General features: G+C 34.8%; 1 protein-coding gene across 4 annotated transcripts in view; it reads left to right on the forward strand.

Moving 5' to 3' along the window:
- Window positions 1-20,791, forward strand: part of Cdh8 (cadherin 8) — a 335,462-nt gene that overhangs the window by 278,503 nt on the left and 36,168 nt on the right. For all 4 annotated transcript variants that reach the window (XM_048355444.1, XM_048355442.1, XM_048355446.1 and 1 more), the window contains exon 10: window positions 5,798-5,915. In XM_048355444.1, coding sequence (XP_048211401.1) covers window positions 5,798-5,915 — 118 coding nt within the window. The remainder of the gene's footprint in view (window positions 1-5,797; window positions 5,916-20,791) is intronic.

The raw sequence follows: 20,791 nt of genomic DNA on the forward strand, positions 1-20,791 counted from the left end.
GGACAGTACACGCTCCAGATTAGGAAGTAATGGTCATGATTATCAAGAGGCAGTGGGATACATGCAGATCAGAAATAAGCTGGAGAGAGAGGAGATTGACAATTGAAAGTACTGAGCTATGCTAAAAATATGTGGCTTTTACTCACTGGTTCAACTAAACTATTGAAGGACTTGTAAAGGAGACTAATAGAAGGACTGGTTTCTTTGCAATATCGATCATTTCAGTAGTATATACAACATGTGAGGTGTGCAGGGGCCAGCATAAGAATGAAGAAAGCAGAAGAATGCCACAAAGGAAGCCCAATTTCATACAAGCCTATCATTAAGCCAATGTTACTTGGTGTTTATTTTGTTTTGCCTGAATTTATTGTCACTAAACACAAAGAGATGGAAAACAAGCCATAACACTGAAGAGATTGTTTTAGCCACAACACTGAAGAAATTGTTTTAATTTCTGAACTGGGTTGTTGCAGGTACACATGCCTACCCAGAAACCAATGGATTTCACCTAGTATTTAAAAGAAGCAAATAAAATTTTGTTTGACTCTTTTGTAGATTATACTTCTAAGCTGTCTCCTCTGAATAGTGGTCTATTTGGAGCAAAATCAAAAAAGAAAAGATAAAGACTCCTTGGGGGAATAGAAAAAAAAAACTTGGTAGGGACTGGATTGTCATGAAAATTATTCAAAACATTGTGGATATATACTTCACAGGGATATGATGATGTTGATTACATTTAAACTATATTATACACTTGGGGTATAATTAGGTCATTGTGAGATTCTGATATAATTCCAAAATACCTCTCTTTTCTCCTCTTTCAATTAATCATGGTTATGAAATTTTGATTTCTCTTTCACGCACATTTTTTATTTTCAATGACCCTTTTCTTAAGAAATTGCTTTTCAATCCATTTTTTTTATGTTTTACATGATTAGGGATACTGTTCTCTTAACTCATCCATGGATTTTATTTCCCTAAATTAAATACACACCGAAATATTTAAAATAAATTTATTTGCACATTGGTAAAGCCATATGGAGCTGAGTTGTGGGCCATCCATTGATTCTCAGTGTAAACATTACTGCTCCTAAGAAAGTGGCAAGATTTTCAGAAAAGTTAATGAATTTGAATTTAACTGACAATAATAACAAAATCAAAAACTTTAAATATGTGCTATTCTACCACCACCTTTGATTTTACTTTTTTTTTTCCTCACTGACACTCCCAACCTCACATTCCAATTCATCTCACTACAGAGGAACCTGAAGAAAAGGAAACAGTCTTTCTTATGAAAGTGACAGTGGGCTTCGATTTCAGACAAGTCCCTATCCTTGCCAAATCTTTGTAGGTAAAACCCCTATATTCCTAAATCCTTGAAGAAGGTTGCCAAATGTTGCAAACAGTTGCTCCTCTCTCCACCTTTTCCACAATCAGACAGAACTTTGGATTTCAAATGTAAATTAGTTATTTCTTCTACAACTTAGAATTCAGAAGAAGCCCTTCTATTGCTAAGACACAGGACATGAGCAAGGAGGATGGATTGCTCTTCCTTCTCCATTTAGCAGAATATTGGAAACTCAAAGACAATGGTAGTGCAATGCATTCATAGGAATTGTAAATTTCTGCATGTTCTTGAGGCCTCCTGGCATGTCAGAGGATGGGGAAAGACTGAGTTTGTAATCAAACATATCTGATATATGATATTTAATGTTTGGATGCTCTGTGATACTGCTAGGTCTTTTAACTAATGTTTCTTCTTAAGGCAATGTGAGGATTTGTATGTAGAAGGTGCTTGTTGTCCTCTCTTTACACATACATTAATTTGTTTTGTCAGAACTCACCATTGAGAAAACAATAGTGAGAGGGGAGAAAGATCTCATGGATTTTTATGCTTGGTGCCTAAGAGGTGATCAATGAATAACAACTGCAGGAACTCACAGGCAAATGTGATCCCATGATCCTGTTATCCTTGTGAACAGATTAGATCGTCAGAAGTATATTGCTTGCTGTGCTTGGCTTTTCTGAAGTTATTAATGGCAATCCTCTACCATTACTAAATACTGGAGTTACTGTGAACTACTCAAATACAGTCTCATAACCCTTCATAAAATAACCTGACTTAGGATAACCTACAGAGTTTTCTTTACACTCAGAAATATGGAATATACAAAATTCTCATACATCTTTTTCAGTCTAATGACTTAGAAAAATCATGTGATTTCACATCTGTAAGTTTTAGGGATTAGATCAGAGATTCTTCACACCAAAATTTAAACATGGCCCTGGAATTCATTCAGGTTTTGTCTTAATCTTAGGGAGCAGAATATACAATGTGCATGAATGCACAGAAACACACACACACACACACACACACACACACACACACACACACACACACACACCCCACATTGATTGCTCTCTGCTTCCCTTGAAATTGGATAAATTTCACAAGAAATTATTAACCATTAGAGTTTTTCAATTGCATCCAACTTTATAGGTAGAAAAGGAAATATTTAAACTGAAAGTTAAATACTTATTCCTAAATTCCTAGAACATCTATAGGACCCCCTTGTATTATTTCAAAGAAATAATTGCCTAATTATTTTTAATAAAGTCAACATAAGTAATAGTAGCTAACAGTGGAACCTGTGTACAATCTGTCTTCCATCTACTCGATTTTCCTGGGTCTTGTTTTCTCTGGAGTTGCATCTCCTTGAGTAAATCCGTTCTTTTCTTTCCACTGTTTAAAGCTAAGTACATTTACATGTTATTGAATGAGTGGGAATTTTTACTTTCTTGTTGGTGGTGGTCATGGGGCTTGAACTCTGGGCCTGGCCACGGTCCCTGAGCTCTTCAGCCTAAAGGCTAGTGCACTACATCTTGACCCACAGCACCACTTCCAGTTTTCTGGTGGTTAATTGGAGATAAAAGCCACACAGACTTTCTTGCCCAGGCTGGCTTCGAACAGTAATGCTCAGATTTCAGCCTCCTGAGTAGCTAGGATTACAAGCATCAGCCACCAGTGCCTGGCCTGATTGCTGCTTTCTCAGTCAGTATATCCTAATGCATAGTCATTCACGTGATCTACCATGCATCTACTTTTAGATCAAATTCCCAGGTAGTGGCTATTTACATTATCTCTATATCAGAATAAAACAAAATATCAAACATGGTTTAACAACAAATCTCCCATGGCCAGTTTATACACTATTTGGAAGATGATTTTAAAATTACCATTTTAATTACTGACGTCCCTATATATTAGGCAAGGAGCTCACTGAAGTTTTACTATACTAACTCTTTTACTAAATGAAGACAAAGACTCTGAACACCAATCTTTCTTGATTTGACACACTGAGTCTAAGACTTGAACTTGAGCCAGAATGACACAGAAGGCCACAGAAAATTCAGATGGCTAGATACCACCCCAAGACTTCCTGGTTTAATTGACCCATATGGGGAAAATTATACTCCATTTCCTGACATCCAAACTAAATTTCTTAGATGTGGTCCCCCACTCTTACTGCAAGTGAGCTAAATTATTGATCCTTTTGTTATGCTGGTTTAGCTAATCAGCACTCAGGTAGACAGAGCTGACATCATTAGGCATCATATAAGAGCCTTTTCCCTCAAGATTACTTAGAAATAGTGTAAATGGTGCTAATCATTGAAGAATGAAAAAGGTAGATCCGAGAAAAATAACCTTCTCATTTCCTTAATAGCTATCTATCTATCTATCTATCTATCTATCTATCTATCTATCTATCATACTGGAGGTTGAACTCAAGGCTGCAAAACCTCCCTTTAACAATTTTTTTAAGTTTAATTTCTGATCAGCTCATATTTTTCTGTTAAATACTTGTACATTCATGCTGTCCAAGAGTGTTATCTATATTTGACATATTTTCTCCCTGCACTTTCAGTCATTTCTATTTTTAAGAAACTATAACCTCGGGAATTTTTTTTCTGCATTTAACGTCAAAGCAAATATGCTATGTGTTTAGCTATGGTAAATACAATTTTATTCTCCTCTAATCTGATTATATTGGGTCCCTGTTGGAGTAAAGCCAGAGTCGTTACACTTATCATAGTGCCAAGTCATCAATAAATAGCAATGTTTATCTAAAACAACTATAATAATAATACTGACTAATACTTCTTTGAACAATTAAGAAAATCCAGTGATTGTGATTGGGTATTCCAATCAATAATCTGAATAACATATTATTTTTACACTGGGCTTTCAAAAAAAAGAGTTACAAAATTTCCTTAAGCTTATACTCTAAAGATGATTAAAAATGGTGACTGCAGATGATTGGCCAGTTTGAAATCAGTGTCCTCTTATTTACTATCTCTCTTCCTTAATGATGTGTGGCATTTTTTGTTACCATTGTATCATATTTGTCAATCTATTTATATTTATTATTGGCCATAAGACATTATAACTAGACAACAAATTCTTGAAAATATTCTAAACCAAGGTAACACTCTGTTCAAATTAAAAATGGAGAGCTGGAAGTTATTTTATTTTTAACTTTATTAAGGCATTGTCTATCATGAATTGTGTGTGGGATATAATGCAAATGATCAAAACTACCGGAGATCTATGTTGTGGCTACAATGTTTCTTAGGTCAAAAATTATAAAGAAATTCTTTTATGAAAGGAATAAATCAATTGAGGTATTTTTAAAAAATGTAATTTGCAAAGCTCTATGTTAACTAAAAGTTCAAATGCACCTATTAGATTTGGCATAATCACACAATTATCAAAATTTCATAAACCAAACAGAATTCCAATGTTTTCAGAATATAAAATTTTTATTTTTTCTCTGTTACTGTTTTTAAATGCTAAATCTATTATCACTTATACTGCCTTCCTTCATCAACTATTTTTTTTTTTTCTGTAGGATACATACTATAGGTATTTTCAGGAGAGAAGATAATGAATGGTATTTTAACTCTCTTAGCTCTGGCATAATGACTTATATTGAAATAGGAAAGTATCATGAAATCATGACTATTAATTGAGATAATTCTCTGACATCCCAAGAGACAACCTGGCATTAAGCCTGCATTTGCTTTGCAAGGAAAGCAAGTGCATTCAATATACACTAATTCCAAGAATCGGTGTCTACCAAGCAGTTCTCTGCACAGTGGTAATTCTCCTAATCCCTGTAATTTATACATCTCAGGATACACTCCAAAGCATTGTTTGCATACGTTATCCACTCGCCTTAAAAGGAGTGCTCATTATGGGGAGGGAACAGATGCAATCCATCAGAAAGGTCTGCCACAGCGATGTTTGTGCCGAAGAACAGCCTATTTGGCAAGTACGGGTAACCAGATGAATAGGAGGAACGAAGAATAGTGAGGATTCAAGATTTAAACCCTCTACCTCCAACATCCTCCCAGGAGCCAAAGAGCAATCACTGTAACAATTCCAAATCTCATTCTAGATGCCCGTAAATACTCAAATTGGAAAGAAACCAGTAATTTCCCAGTGGATTTTTCAAATACACTTAACTTTGCTATTTCAAGCCACAGACACCAAATGGACAAGAAGGTAATGTTCTTAATTTTCATCAACTTATCAAACCTGAGGTTTTTAATTGTGATGGATACTTTTTTCTCCCTGTTCTTGGCACAAACCATCAATTTAGAAATTTAGAAAGCTGAGAAAGAGTCCTTGGGCCTGTGTGTCAGACCGCAAAAGGGGGATATCAGGAAGCTTTTCAAAGGCACAGGAGCCCCTTCTGCTGTGATCAGAAATGCTGACGTCAATTTTGTGTTACAGGTCATTCAGACAGTAAGTGCGACAGACAAAGACGATCCCAAAACTGGACATTATTTCTTATACAGTCTCCTTCCGGAAATGGCCAACAATCCTAATTTCACCATCAAGAAAAATGAAGGTAAAGATATTAACTTTGTGCAACTGGGTAAAATATAAATTGGAAACTAAAGTACACTTATATAATAACACTGAACAATACCATGAAATATTTCTGTGTTCACCCATAAATAGTGGCCATCCTCTTTATCAATTCAATGACAGTCAATTACATCACTCCATTTTTCTAACTACTTAATAGATAAGAAAATTGATGCTGTGAAAATTAATTTTATCCCACTGAATATTGCTATCAGCTAGCTTGAGAAAATGCAGCATATGTTTGAACCTCCATAAAAATGTGCAGAAACTAAGATATTGAGATCTCTGTCAGCAGACAAGCCAGGCTTGAACTTTGCAATTGTAAAGTTTTAATTGAATGTTTACCAAGTCTTTAGGGAAAGTCTATTCTAATTTTGCCTGGTTTGTGTGTACATATTAGAGGTATTTGTTTTAAGCCTGTACTGACTTTAATAATAGCAATTAGATCAGAAAATCCTTCTTGAAGGACACTTCTTATCAGTATTATTTGGGAGCTAATACAAACTGATTTCCTGTAAGTCTTTCGCTCACAAAGGATATTTAATCCATTTCATTAGTTCTTGAGAACCCAGCCTGGATACCCATGTGCTTTAACTATAGTCTATGACTTATCAGGCGTGTTCTTATGTTTTATTTATTTATTTTTAATCTAGCTCATGTATACATTCATGTTCCTAAGCTGATATGGGTGTATACATGCGTACATACATACACATAATATTGAATAAGCATTTTCAAAATCACTCTTGTTCTAATATATTTCCCTTTAGTTTTTAACTATTTTAAATGGTTAGCAAAAAATAGAGTATACATATTTTTCCAGGTTTCCTTTTTCATTTTGCTGGGGGAGAGGGTGGCCTTGCAATAGGCAACAGTTTAATTTTTGAATTGTTTCCAAGCACATATTTAGAAGAGTCAAATTTGGTTCTTGGTATAGTTTTGGATGGTTTACTACAACTGTTTAAAAGATGTAGTGGGGGCTGGGGATATGGCCTAGTGGCAAGAGTGCTTGCCTCATATACATGAGGCCCTGGGTTCGATTCCCCAGCACCACATATACAGAAAATGGCCAGAAGTGGCGCTGTGGCTCAAGTGGCAGAGTGCTAGCCTTGAGCAAGGAGAAGCCAGGGACAGTGCTCAGGCCCTGAGTCCAAGCCCCAGGACTGGCCAAAAAAAAAAAAGATGTAGTGGATTTTCAGAAAACTGGCTTTACAAATCACGTTCTATGACTTGTGTTAAATATGTTCTGACCTCCCCTTTTACCATAATGTGACTCAGTTCCTCAAGAGACGCTTTGCTATCTCCTACTTGCTGATAAACAACACAGAAACAATAGCATGTTCACTCTTCTTAAAGACAGACGGACAACTCATCTGACAGTCATTCCTAATTAACAAAGTTAATACAAACTTAGGGATTTTTTTTCCTTTTTTCTCTACTAGTTGTGCCAAGATTTTTTTTTAATGGAAATCATTTGAGTATGTCGAAGTAAAAATAAAGCCATTATGAACCCCAAACTGAGCTGAGAGTCTGTGCAGAAATGCAATCTATGTTATTTTGAGTATGAGTTATTCATTGTGTGGAATTATTTGAGCATGGTAGATGCACTGTATTTAAAAGTTCTCCATGAAAAAAAGTGTTCCCATTCCAAATATCAGCAGGCTTGGTGTATTCTGTCTGATATATAATTTTAAGATATCTCTCTCATAGGTATAGCTCTGGCTTGATTTTTGTTGTTGTTGGTGTTGTTGTTTGTTTTGTTTTGTTGCCAGCTCTGGGGCTTGAACTGAGGACCTGGACACCATCTCTGAGTTTATTTGGCTCAAAGTTAGCATTCTACCACTTGTGCTACAGCACCACATTTGGCTTTTTCTGTGTAATTAATTGGATATAAGAAGCATCATGGACTTTTCTGCCTGCAGTGACTTCAAACTATGAATCTCAGATTGCACTTTCTGGGTAGCTGGGATTACAGGCATGTAATCCCTGCTACCCAAATCTGGGTTGTTTCATATAACAAAACTTAGATAAATGAAAAGGTATTAATACATCCCGAGGAAAGTAAAATTTTAATCTTATTAAAAACTACACAATATTTTTAATGATAATATTTCATTCTACACCAAGTAAGTTTTATGTGTTTTCTCTAATCTTTGGAATATCTATCAGGAAAATGTTTTAAATATAGCAAACCTCCTTCTGCCATGTTGCAAATTTAAATAATGCTGTAAAATACTTAAACTATGTGAGTTATCTCTTCTGTTTAGAAGAGAATATAGCAACGATGCATTTTGAGTAATTTTCGAGTGTTTGTTTTTCGGGTTTGGAAAATTAAAAATTGGCAGATGTTGTACAGTGAATCAGGAAAGTACACTATCAGGACCTTTTATTTTAAATGATGCATTCATTTGTTTGGGAAAGAGTGACCATATAATTTATTAGTTCAACTATCATTTCTTTTCAAAGTGAAAGGGGTTGCTATTTATATTTGTGCCTGGAAAACACTATAACCTAGGACTGTCTTGTAGAGAGGATGACATATGTTCACTATGATATTTGGATATAGGGTCCAAATATTCAACATCTCCTCACAGAATAAATCATAAACTCTCAGGTCTTTGGAATAGACATGCAATGTTTGTCCACTATTTCTTTTAGCCTTGGTCAGAAATTCATAAATTTTGTTCCACTTCTTTGTTCTCTGGTGAAAATGGAGGAAAACATTTTTTTTTCATTCTTAACAGATAGAAACAATTAAGAAAATGGAAAGAATTTGTCAAACATAAAATGTTAACATTGATACAAAGCCTCCAGGTAGGCAGTGGGCCTTTGGGCAGTGTATGGTTAATGATGTGGGAAAGTAAAACAGCTTTTATTCTAGATATGGGCACCTTGAGGCACAGCTCAATGGTAGAGCACCAAGAAGGAGTGAAAGTTTGAGTGAAAGTTTAAGGTCTCGAGTTTGTGCATACATATGCACAAAATACTAGTTATTATTGATTTGAAAATTGTGATACATTTTATATTGAAAACAAAGAGTGATAATAAAAATCAAATTATTATATTCAAAGTTATTTTCTTTTTCTTCCTGATGTGGATTTTAAAATGGGCAAGAACTGAGATTACTATGAATTATAAATCCCATCCTACATAACAATGTTAAATTTTTCATTTGACCAGGAAACTCAAATCTGTAATTGGTGCATAATTATTCTTTCTCTTAATTTGATCTTCAGGGAGATGATTTCAGTATTTAAAATTTTCTAAGGAATTTGAATCCATGTCATTTAATGGGAAAATGACTTTTTTTTCCATCTCATATAGTTTAATACTTAGTTAATTTTCAGCTCACTAATTCATAATCAAAGACACAATGAAATAAAAATGAGCTGCCTCTTGTAGCCTATGCAATTGGGAGACTCCATGAATGATTCTCTCTCTAAATATGTGCGAACCATACCAGGTGCCCCTGTATTACACCTGTAGCTGTAGCTACTCAGGACACTAAGATCTGAGGACCACAGTTCAAAGCCAGCCCAGGCAAGAAAGTACTTGAGATTTTTATCTCCAATACTATCAAAAAATCTGGGAGAGGAGCTGTAACTCAAATGGTACACTGTTAGCCTTGAGCACAAAAGCTCAGGGACAACACCTAGGCCCTTAGTTCAAGCCTCAGTTTTGTTACAATAAAAAATAAATTAATAGATAGATAAATAATTATTATGCATCTTTATAAACAGATGACAATCTATAATATGGAAAATATTTCAAAAATATCAGAGACATTTTATTACCTGTGTATATACACACAGAAAAGACCAATAAAATTTTCTAATTTTGTAGACCAGATATTGGCTCCTTTATCTTCCAGTTGAGCAAATTTGTAAGCACAGAAATTTACTTACCACACTTCAGTATTGGCTTCCATTCTAAATGTGGAGATGGAAAATACCCAACAACTCAATATAAGAAGACAGGGAAGATAAATGGACCATTTACAGTCACTAAAATATCTTGCTTGCAGGAAATTTGAGGTCAGAAGGAGACTCTTCTTCTCCAGCCTTTATATTGTAGGTAAAAAGTTTGGAGTTGCCAGGGCACAGGCTGGTGGAAGGAATCTTCAGGATTTATACTGAGGTGTTTGATTCGTTTGTGCAGAGAAAAACATACCACCTTGCTCTTCAAGAAAAGCCTATACGGGGGAGAGAAATACACAGTGAACTTGGACTTAGTTGTAGCTTGGCTATGCTTAGGAAAGACAGCTATTGAGCTGTAATATCTAAAATGCTGCTCTTGCTTTTGTTTTTGTTTTTTTTCTCTTCTGGGTACATCCTTCCTCATAGACATCTTATTGATAATAAGCTCACTTTTGAGCTGGGAATATATAGTTCATTGCGATGGCGCTCTCCTAACTAATATGTATTTGGTCTGGGATTAATCACCAGAAATGCAAAAATAAACAAATAATAAATTAACACATAAACAAGTAAAAGTTCTCTGTCAAGTGTATTTCCAATCACTGATCTGAATATTATAGAACTTGACTAAAACTTTAGAATAAACATACCTTGCATTTTTTAAATATTCAAAGTAAAATGAGGGCATCCGTCTCAATTGACTATTCTATTTCAAGTATATATGATTTAGGTGGCTTTGTCTTGTAATGGTATTTAAAAACTATAAAATCATGTCTTAGCACAGGAAATAGACACCAATAAATTATTAAATTAGGAGACACTTTTTGAGAGGAATTGGGGGTTGAGGTAAGGGCCTTGCATTTGCAAGGCTTGGTCTTGAGCTGCACTCTACAGGACAGGTTTAGAGATGGATTCTAGTCAACTTTTCTGCCTGGGTAGGCATTACCTGAAGCACAATTTTCCAGATCTCAGTCGCCTCTTGAGTATCTAGGGACACAGGCATGAGGCAGTAGGGCCTGGCTAGCATTATTTTTAAGTAGACTATCTTGACTTTATGTTTGAAGCTGGATTCTGAATCTACACCCTAGTGTTTGGTAGACAAGTGCACTACTGCTTGACTCATGTCCCAAATCCTTTTTGCATTAGTTATGTTTTAGATAGGGCTCATACATTTCACCTGGGTCCAGCCTTGAATGCCCATCTTTGAACCTACAACCTCCCAATTAACTGGGACTTAGGTCTGTATAACTGAGTCTGGTTTTTCTGTGCCCCCGCCCCCTTTAAAACTAATAGATGGGAGTTCTCATGCTGTTACTTTCCTTTTAAGTATCCCCACACAGGTCTCTTTGCAGCTTTGATTTTTGTCTTTTCTAATCCTGAAAACTAATTTTGAAAAGGTATTTACCAATATTTGGGAAAACACTGACCCTCACAAGAGCTGCAAGTAATCTACTTAACAAAATAGTTCAGTCTTAATATTTCAGTCTAAGAGTTATTTCAATAGAAAAGCAAAAAGATTACTTTAGAAAAGGACAAGGAAATGGAAAGCCCAAACGAATGAAAAGAATTCACGAGCCACATCTAGTTATGAATATGAAGACTTTATTATCTGATTTTTTTTCCTAACATGCATTTTGCCAAAAACAACACAGAGTCAGCTTTCCCTAGCTATTGGCTACTTCTTACTTACAATTTAATAGGATCCCTTTCAATTCTAATGTATCAAATAGTAATAGAAAGCATAGCTCTTTGAGAACCATTTTGCATAGGCTTTTGAAATTTTGGACTTGTTGACTACAATCATCTTATTTTTGGACTCTTGTTACAGGCCAAATTTACTGCCTGAAAAATAGCTCAGAAGTTTACGGATCACAGTCCAAACAATAATGCCCCTCTTCTCTACCAGTGCATTCTCTTGCACCAAGATTCTCTTCTATTTAAGATGCAGAGAGTGAAGGGTGAGAGGGATCTTCTCCTCACTAAGCTAGCTGGTCCTATTCAGGTCCAACTGTACCTCAACAGCCTTCTTAATGGGTCATTGTTGGGTTAACCATTTCTGCTCTTTCTGATTATCTAAAGTCCTTCTCTCCCACCTGTCTTCTTTGAAGCTAGGAAAACATTTGTCCATCTGTCATCTCTTTATTTAGACCTCAATCCCCAACTACAGTGGATCCATTATTATTAGATTTCTGACATCACCATATGTACTATGTGCTTGTATGAACAGGACACTGAATAGCAACATATGTATGTTTCAATGTGGTAATGTTGGCTACCCTGACCATTTAACCAACTTCCCATAATGCAGCACACAACATTGGTTAAATGTGCTTTCTGTGAAAGTTTCTGTGATTGTCCACACAAAATCTGCTAATTTTCCTCCCTGCTGAATTATGTGGTTTTTAAAAAAGAAAAAAAAAAACAGCGCTCAAATTGCATCAAATTTAAGGTCCGATGGAGTCAATGTAAAATAATACCATGTATATATGATCAAAAAGAACCTTCTTCTTTAGTAATTCATAATTCCTTGTTTATGCTTCCAGCAATGCAATCCTGATTAAAAAAACAGTTCATGTTTTATTTTGCCATGTAAACTGTAATTAAGGGCAATGTGTAAGCTAAGAAAAATATAGATAACAAATCTGTACTTGTAGACATTAAGCTGTACTGTGCCATTTGATTCAGAAAAAAAAAAAAAAACAGGGAAATTTCTTCGCTCCACCTCTTGTTACTTTGTAGTTTCCATATTTTCTTTTCTTTGGGTTTTTAAATCATAGTGCAAGTGCACCTTCAGAGATGGAGAATTTTCTCTGCAAATATTGGAAATCTTAAAATTATTACTCTGGTCAGACATATAGTGTCCTTCCTATCTATTTTTTCGGTGTGTGTTACGGAAGACAATTTAGTTCTGAAATTACTGACTACTGGGATGTAATTTAGATTCATGGCATAGATTTATATATGTGGTTGTCAAAATGCTATTCAAAGTTGTGAATTGCACTAGCGTTCTCTGTCAATTTGCTAGCAATCATTTCCGGTCTTTGCAGAACATTTTATTTTTGAAGATTTTTTTTCAAAGAGGAAACCAAGAAAATAAATTGGTACATGCATAGTTATCTTGCAGTTATTTCTATTATCTCAACAGATATCTTTGGGCATAGTTCCTTTGAGAAAGTTGCTTTCTGAGATCTTTCTTTGAGATTTTGTAGGGGAACATAAAAGGATCAGTTGAACATCAGAAAGAGTATAAAGAAATATATATATATGTATATCTAAATAAATTAACCAGTTTTGTTTTTACCATTTTGCTGTTATATCATTAAAGAACCATATTATTTACTAATTTATCATCTACAACAAAGCCCCAACATAGATCTTGAGATTTTGTGTGTCAAACAAATGCATATGTCCTCTGGAAATCACAACCCGGGATTAAAATTGAATGTGGAAACAGAATGAGCTGTCAATTTATGCAAATTTCCCTTTTTTGAAAGAGTACTAAATGTAGTTGACAATCATTTCATTCCTTTCAGCACAAAAGTTTGCATTTTGAATTAATGTGAGCACTTTATAGACACAATATTAGGCAATGTGACATTCTGTCTGGTAATATAACTGGAATAACACAAATCAACTGTTGGGGATCCCTTTTGTTATTAATGAAGTGGGTAGAAACGCAGAAAGATAATGTAGCATCATTCAAGGGGACACTTTAGATCAATAAATGTCAGAAAAGATAGCTTGAGATTTATTAGAACAAAAAATAAAGGTGAGATCCTTAGAACAAAGAAGTTCAGGCTTTGTAGTAAAGAATATTGAGATTTGAATCCTAGCCCTTATGATTATTATCTGCAAGAGATCATACAAAATTTTTGAATTATCTTAAACCTTAGAATAATTTCTGCGATGTTTCTTTGAATAAACAAATACTAAATGAAATAAATAACTATGGTGCTTGGTTGCATTGTTGATAGTCTGCAAACTGGAAATAATAATTATTAGTTTTATTCACCTCTTTTTTCAATAGCCTTTGCAAATTTCCAGGATCTTTTCATTCCACACTGTGAATAAGATGAAAATCTTTATAAGGAACCAGAAATGAGGCAGTTAGGATAATCCTAATGATATTCTACACTATTGCACATTACTTAATGGACCAATTAGTGGAGTACAAACACTGACTATGAGTAAAATAAAAGGAAAAGAAAAATGAGACAAAAAGAGTCTTTGGGTAACTTAAGTAGTTATAGTTGGCTCTAACACTCATTATACAAACACAGCCATGTTTAAAAGGGAGAGTACTTTAAAAATAAATATGTCCATAGGACTGAAGAAAGTGTATACTTCTTTATGTATTTGCAAGTGGAATATTTTAGAACAGACAGGATTATATATCCAGGAAAACATCACTAAATATTTAGCTTAGGATGGCAGTAAATACTAACTAAAAACAATAAAATGTGTGACAAAAAAGGCAATGATGGTGGATGTCTATTTATCCAAACTATTTCATATTCTTCTATTTTATTTGCCTTTTGTACATCTTTCTAGCTCAACATGAATTACATTTACAAAGATTTCTTCTTCTTCCCTTCTAGAAACATACACTCTGTTCCCTTTAAAAGGTAAGATAGAAGACATCTTTATCTTTTCTCTCTAGCTAATTTCCAATCACTTGTAATAATTCCAGGAAAAGTTCTCTCATCTGTGAAAAGATGAACTGGGTGTGAAGTTTATTCTCTTTGCTTTGCTATTCACTATAGCCTGGTACCTACTAACACATTCATAAATCAAATAACGTCCCCTCCATCATTCTCTGAGGCTAGTGATAATAGAACATATCTTTAGTCAGCCATTCATGTATTTGACACCCATTTATTTAGTGGTTACCTTGTGCCTGTTGCTACCTTGAGAATTAAGACTAAAATAGTGAATAAAACAGATAATTTCTCTCCCATCCTGTAGAGTATATTTTAGTTCTCCTTAGGATTCAGTCTTTGAATACTAACTTAAAGCTTCAGAGAGGAGACTATAATTTAACATGATTTTTGTCATCTAGTAGAAAAATTCATATTCTAGTCTTCAACATACTACGATGTAAGGTGAAACGACCATATATTCTAACGTCTATACTGCCATAAACCAAGATTCTCTCTTAGACTTTACCCAGTTTTTTAATCTGGCCCTACATAAAGAAGAGTTAAGTCTTCATTGATTCCATCACCACATCTTAAGGGGTGATGCCTGTCAGAGCAGTGATATAGATATGCAATCATAGATGGGTAAGTCCTTCCTTGGGCTTCATGTTGCTGCCTCTATCATTATGAAGCTCAGATGAGGTATGTTGCACCACACAATTCAATGTCCTTATAGTTTCAAGGTGAAAGCCTATTGGTGAGCCTTTGCTGAAGCATCATGATCCATAGATGTCACAGTAATTTGTGTGACTGCCCAACCAATGCACTAAAACTGACGTAATTCTCTTTTGAGGGTCATTAAAACCTATTATAGTTTGATTCAAGAAACATTACATACACAGTTCATATCTTTGTCAGCTCCCATGCATGGTGAATTTGAATTCCTGTGAGTTCATGAAAATATGAGCTCACTCCCAGTGTGTGGCCATTATTGAGGCTATTGGTCATATTTTATCTGTTGCTTATTCTTTCTCTTTCTTAAGCTGCTACTTAATGTGTTGTACTGGTGAACTTCGTGGAGGAAGATAGTGATTGCCTTTGGACTCTTCTGAGTTTCTCACGGCCTTTATTTTCAATTTTACAATCTATGCTAACTTCCCCTACCTGTTGTCTGATTACATTGCATTCTTCATTTTTTCTTTTCTTATTTTTTTAATTTCTTTTCAAAGTGATATACAGAGAGGATACAGTTTCATACATTAGGCATTGGATACATTTCTTGTACTGTTTGTTACCACCTCCCTCATTCTCCCACCCCCTCCCCCTTTCCTTCTCCTCCCCCTGAGTTGTTCAGTTGGTTTACACTAAACAGGTTTGCAAGTATTGCTTTTGTACTTGTTTGTCTTTTTATCCTGAGTCTCTCGCATTTTGTTATTCCCTTTCAGTTTCCTAGTTCTAATACAAGTATATACAGTTTCCAATGTACTCAGATAAGATACAGTGATAGTGCAGGTACAAGCACAGGAAGGGGCAACAAGAGGATCATCAACAATAGAAGCTACGGTTTCACATGGCATGTTGAAAGTAATTACAACAGTGATATAACAATCGTTTCCATAACATGGAGTTCATTTCACTTAGCATTATCTTATGCATTCATAAGGCCATAGCTATTAGGCTCTTGTGATCCTCTGCTATGACTTGCCTAAACCTGTGCTAATTATTCCCTAGGAGGGAGACCATAGAGTCCATGTTTCTTTGGGTCTGGCTCACTTCACTTAGTATAATTTTTTCCAAGTCCTTCCATTTCCTTACAAATGGGGCAATGTCATTCTTTCTGATAGAGGCATAAAATTCCATTGTGTATATGTACCACATTTTCCTGATCCATTTATCTACTGTGGGGCATCTGGGTTGGTTCCATATTTTAGCTATGACAAATTGTGCTGTGATGAACATTATTGTGATGGTGGTTTTAGTGTGTTCTTGTTTGTGGTCTTTTGGGTAGATGCCCAAAGGTGGGGTTGCTGGGTCATAGGGGAGCTCTATGTTTAGCCTTCTAAAGAATCTCCATACTACTTGCAAGAGTGGCTGAACCTGTTACATTCCCACCAACAATGAAGTAGAGTTGTCTTTTGGCCACATCCCCTCCAACATTTACTATTGTTAGTTTGCTTGATATAGGACATTCTTACTGGGGTGAGATGGAATCTCAGAGCCCACAGATTGGGCAAAAGATCTTTACCAGCCATACAATGGACAAAGGCCTCATATCTAAAATATATGCAGTACTAAAAAAATTAAATTCCTCCAAAACAAAACCGCAAAGAACCAACAGCCCCCTCAACAAGTGGGCTAAAGACTTACAAAGAGACTTCTCTGATGAGGAAATGAGAATGGCCAAGAGACATAAGAAAGAGTGCTCTACGTCACTGGCCATAAAAGAAATGCAAATCACTACATTGCATTCTTGAACTAATAAAGTATGACACTTCATCTACCAGGTCAAATATAAGGTTCCTGCTCTGGATTTATTTTCTTTGGTCAGTCCATGCTAAATCCTTCATGGTCAATCATGCTTTACTTCTCTATCCTCCCTGAACTTCATTTTCCAATGATCTTTATATGAATAAGTGGATTACTGCTAAGGAGTTAAACATTCTTCTATTTTAACACAGTGAATAAATGATATCAGAAGAAATACTACAAATTCACGTATACATCTTGGTACACCAGTTAAGGGAGATTTGAAGATTTGAATGTAGATGCTTAACTTTCTACAATACAATGCAAAGCATTTGAAAATATTTTTAAAAAATTGCTGTGAAGAAAGAGAAAGAATCTTGCCAAAGGCAATACCTAAAATGTATATATTAGTTGTTGATGTTCTCTAACTTCTTTATAATCATTAAAAGGAAATAATGAATATACAGTGGATCTTCTATAAGGAAATTACTGTATAAAATCTCCATATTAAAAGCTGGGCTTCAGTGGCCCACACTTATATTCCTAGCTATTTGAGAGACTGAAAAAGGTTCAAGCCAGCCCAGGCAGGAAAATCTGTGAGACTCTTATCACACAAAAAATAAAAAATAGGCTGGGAATATGGCCTAGTGGTTAGAGAGCTTGCCTTGTATACATGAAGCCCTGGGTTCGATTCCCCAGCACCACATATATAGAAAATGGCCAGAAGTGGCGCTGTGGCTCAAGTGGCAGAGCAAAAAGAAGCCAGGGACAGTGCTCAGGCCCTGAGTCCAAGCTCCAGGACTGGCAAAAATAAATAAATACTAAATAAATAAATAAACACCTATTCAGGAAAAAAGCAGAAAAAGTATCACTGTGGTTCAAGTGGTAGAGTATTAGCTTTGAGTACAAAGAAGATCAGACACTACACCCATGCCCTGAATTCAAGCCATAGGACTGGCAAAAAAAAATCTCCATATTAAATTATTAGACAGTATTATTAGAAGACATCCTCTGTAACATTATAGCATCTCCCTCTCCTGGGATGTCTGGGACGAATTCTGGACATCTTAAAGAATAAAATTATTCTTATATACCAAAAAAGAACACGATAAACATATGACAAATTACTTCTATGTTTAAGAATTCTACATTACTACGTATCTTCTAAAGCTGTAGCATGGAGGTAGAAAATTCAGTGAAAATAATTATTTGATGTACTTTTGATTTATAAGGGAGACCTCTCAGATACAAAATGCACTCAATAAACTTCTGCAGAAATAAGCAGTGGCTGTATGCCTTCCATTTAAGAAAAAAATAGATATAGGGGTAGTTTACTTAAATGTCACAATAGAGTAGCATCAACACTTCTTTACTTGCTTTTCCAAAGAAAATCAATCAGGTGTTTCATAGCTTTTTGCTTGTATCTGCATCTTCTTTTGATATTTTAGTAGGATAACAAATATATCCCATTCAGTTAAGAGGCATATATATATATATATGTACACATACAGTTTAATATTCAAGGTAAGAAGCATATTGATATAAACATTGTATTATTCATATTTGATAATGTTTTGTCAGGGCATAATTTCAAAATTAAAAACAACAATTTTGGTCATGTTCTGAAACAATCACAATGAGTGAATATACATCATTACTTTGTTTTAAGTGTTGGTGTGCTAAAATTCACCAGAGAAATTTTCACAATGCCTAAGAAACACTTATCTAAATGTAATTTAAATTTTCCCCTCCCCAGAATCAATCAATCAATCAATCTATCTATATATATATATATTTGGTGGGCATATATATTATAATTAAATGAAACTCACATTATGATCAGGTAAAGCAGAAATGGCAATAAAGACCAACCCCTTCTATTAAGTCTGCTATAATTTTTGTCTTCCTTAATCTAAGTATATACTCTAAAATGGATGTTGACTTTTGTAAAAACAATATTTTGGGAAATAATCTAGTTAAAAATATATTCCACAAAATATATTTGCTTATAAAAATACAATAAAATGAAAAATGAAAGATTATAAAGTTTAGGAAGAAAGCTTACATATCCATTTATACTTTTTTTTATTTGTGATTCTTCTGGTTATTTTAAGATAAATACATTTTCTCTTGTTCTGAATGGATTAAAGATTAAATTAGAAGAAAAACAATAGTTAAAATGTATGGAGTACCTATTTTTTCAAATGATATACATTATCTATCCATCTGGCTCTACTTTGCAGATAAGAGTTTGAAGTGCAGCTGTGTTAAGTGGCTCACCAAACATTGAGGGCAGTTACCAAACCACAGGATTGTTATTCTCAACAGTAGCACACATTTCCTTTTGAAAACTTATTCTTTGGATCATTTGTTGGGTAAAACTGCTTATGTTTCCTAGTTTTCACAAGGTATGGGTGATTTTTGAAAACCATAGAAGGTTAGAAGCCATCAGCTAAGCATTATTGAAAACTGTCTGAATAATATTTGGAGTAAAAACAGTCAAAACAGTCTTCTGCTTGTATTATAGTCCTATAGCACAAAACAATGCTTATATTCACACCCTAGTGAGCAGTTGTTGGGGGCCAGGCCTAATTTCAGACTATATGTGTCTAATGCTCGCAGTGATCTTTTTAATTCCTCACAGTAACAAGTCACTAAAAATCAAATGACTACCTAGATTTTTTTTTTTTACTGAATCTCACATTGGTGCAATTCAACCTCACACACAATTATTTTACTTTAAACTTAAGATAATTCATTCCTCTCTTTTATCTTTAAATTGCCTAAAATGGAAAGAAAAGAACACTGAAAAGTATTCAATACTTTCTGAAAATGGGATGTTGTAGCTGGGCTCCACAGAAACAGTTCATTCATACATCTGTTAATATAGCCTGAAATTTAAATGATTTAAGCTAGAGATAGAGAAACTCCAGAGTCTTGACCTAGACTAAAAATAAAACTTCACCCCCCACCCATGTGTGGTAGAGATATTTTGCTTGTATTCAGTAAATGAAAGCTATCAGCTGGAGCATTTGATCCCTACACCAAAGTAGTATTTGAACCATTTGTGACCAGAACAGGTTAACCACAATGACCTGAAATCTTATTATGTCAACACATTTTCTTTGCTTTTTCCTGATCCAAAGCCTATGCACTAACCCAACACTTTCAGACTTAAATGTCAGCTAATACATGAGATTGTTAATGAGATAGACCATTAATTTATGCCTGCCTTAGAAAGAAAAATAAATTTCCACCAAAGAACTGCAAATTAAATATAGTATTTATTCAATGTAAGATAAGATTTTTCAGAAATGAATTACTGTAGTATGTGTTGTGTCATCTTTCTGGACTATAGAATTTGGAGTTTTAGCATCCGAGAACTTTCATTGCTCAGAGCTGTTTCTTCAAATAGAGTTAGGACCATGTGCAGGTTGTAATGAGCAAGAGGAATGAAGTAGGGAGTTTTAGTATCTTCATCCAGATAGACTGAATAGCCATGATACCTGGTTAGAGTAGGGAAAGGTAAGCGTTCTTCAGGGAAAAATAGAATTTAAGGCCTTCAAGCAGCTAGATGATTTCTGCTCTGAATTGTGTTTCCCAAATCTCATCATGTTCCTCCCAGGTGATAAGAATGCTCAAATTTGTAAGGATAAAGTGTCATCGGAAAATCCCATAAAGCAAATACACAAGTCAGACTTTGCCAATTAGGACTTAAAAATCCCACATGTCATTACTCTCTTGCTTCAGTGTTCTACTTTGTAACTTTCCCTTCCAACTTCTGTGGAGCAAAGATGTTGAGATGTTATGAATGTTTCCAAAGAAGATAAATTCTC

The sequence above is a fragment of the Perognathus longimembris genome, chromosome 10 (genome assembly GCF_023159225.1).
Source record: "Perognathus longimembris pacificus isolate PPM17 chromosome 10, ASM2315922v1, whole genome shotgun sequence".
Taxonomy (NCBI): Eukaryota; Metazoa; Chordata; class Mammalia; order Rodentia; family Heteromyidae; genus Perognathus; species Perognathus longimembris.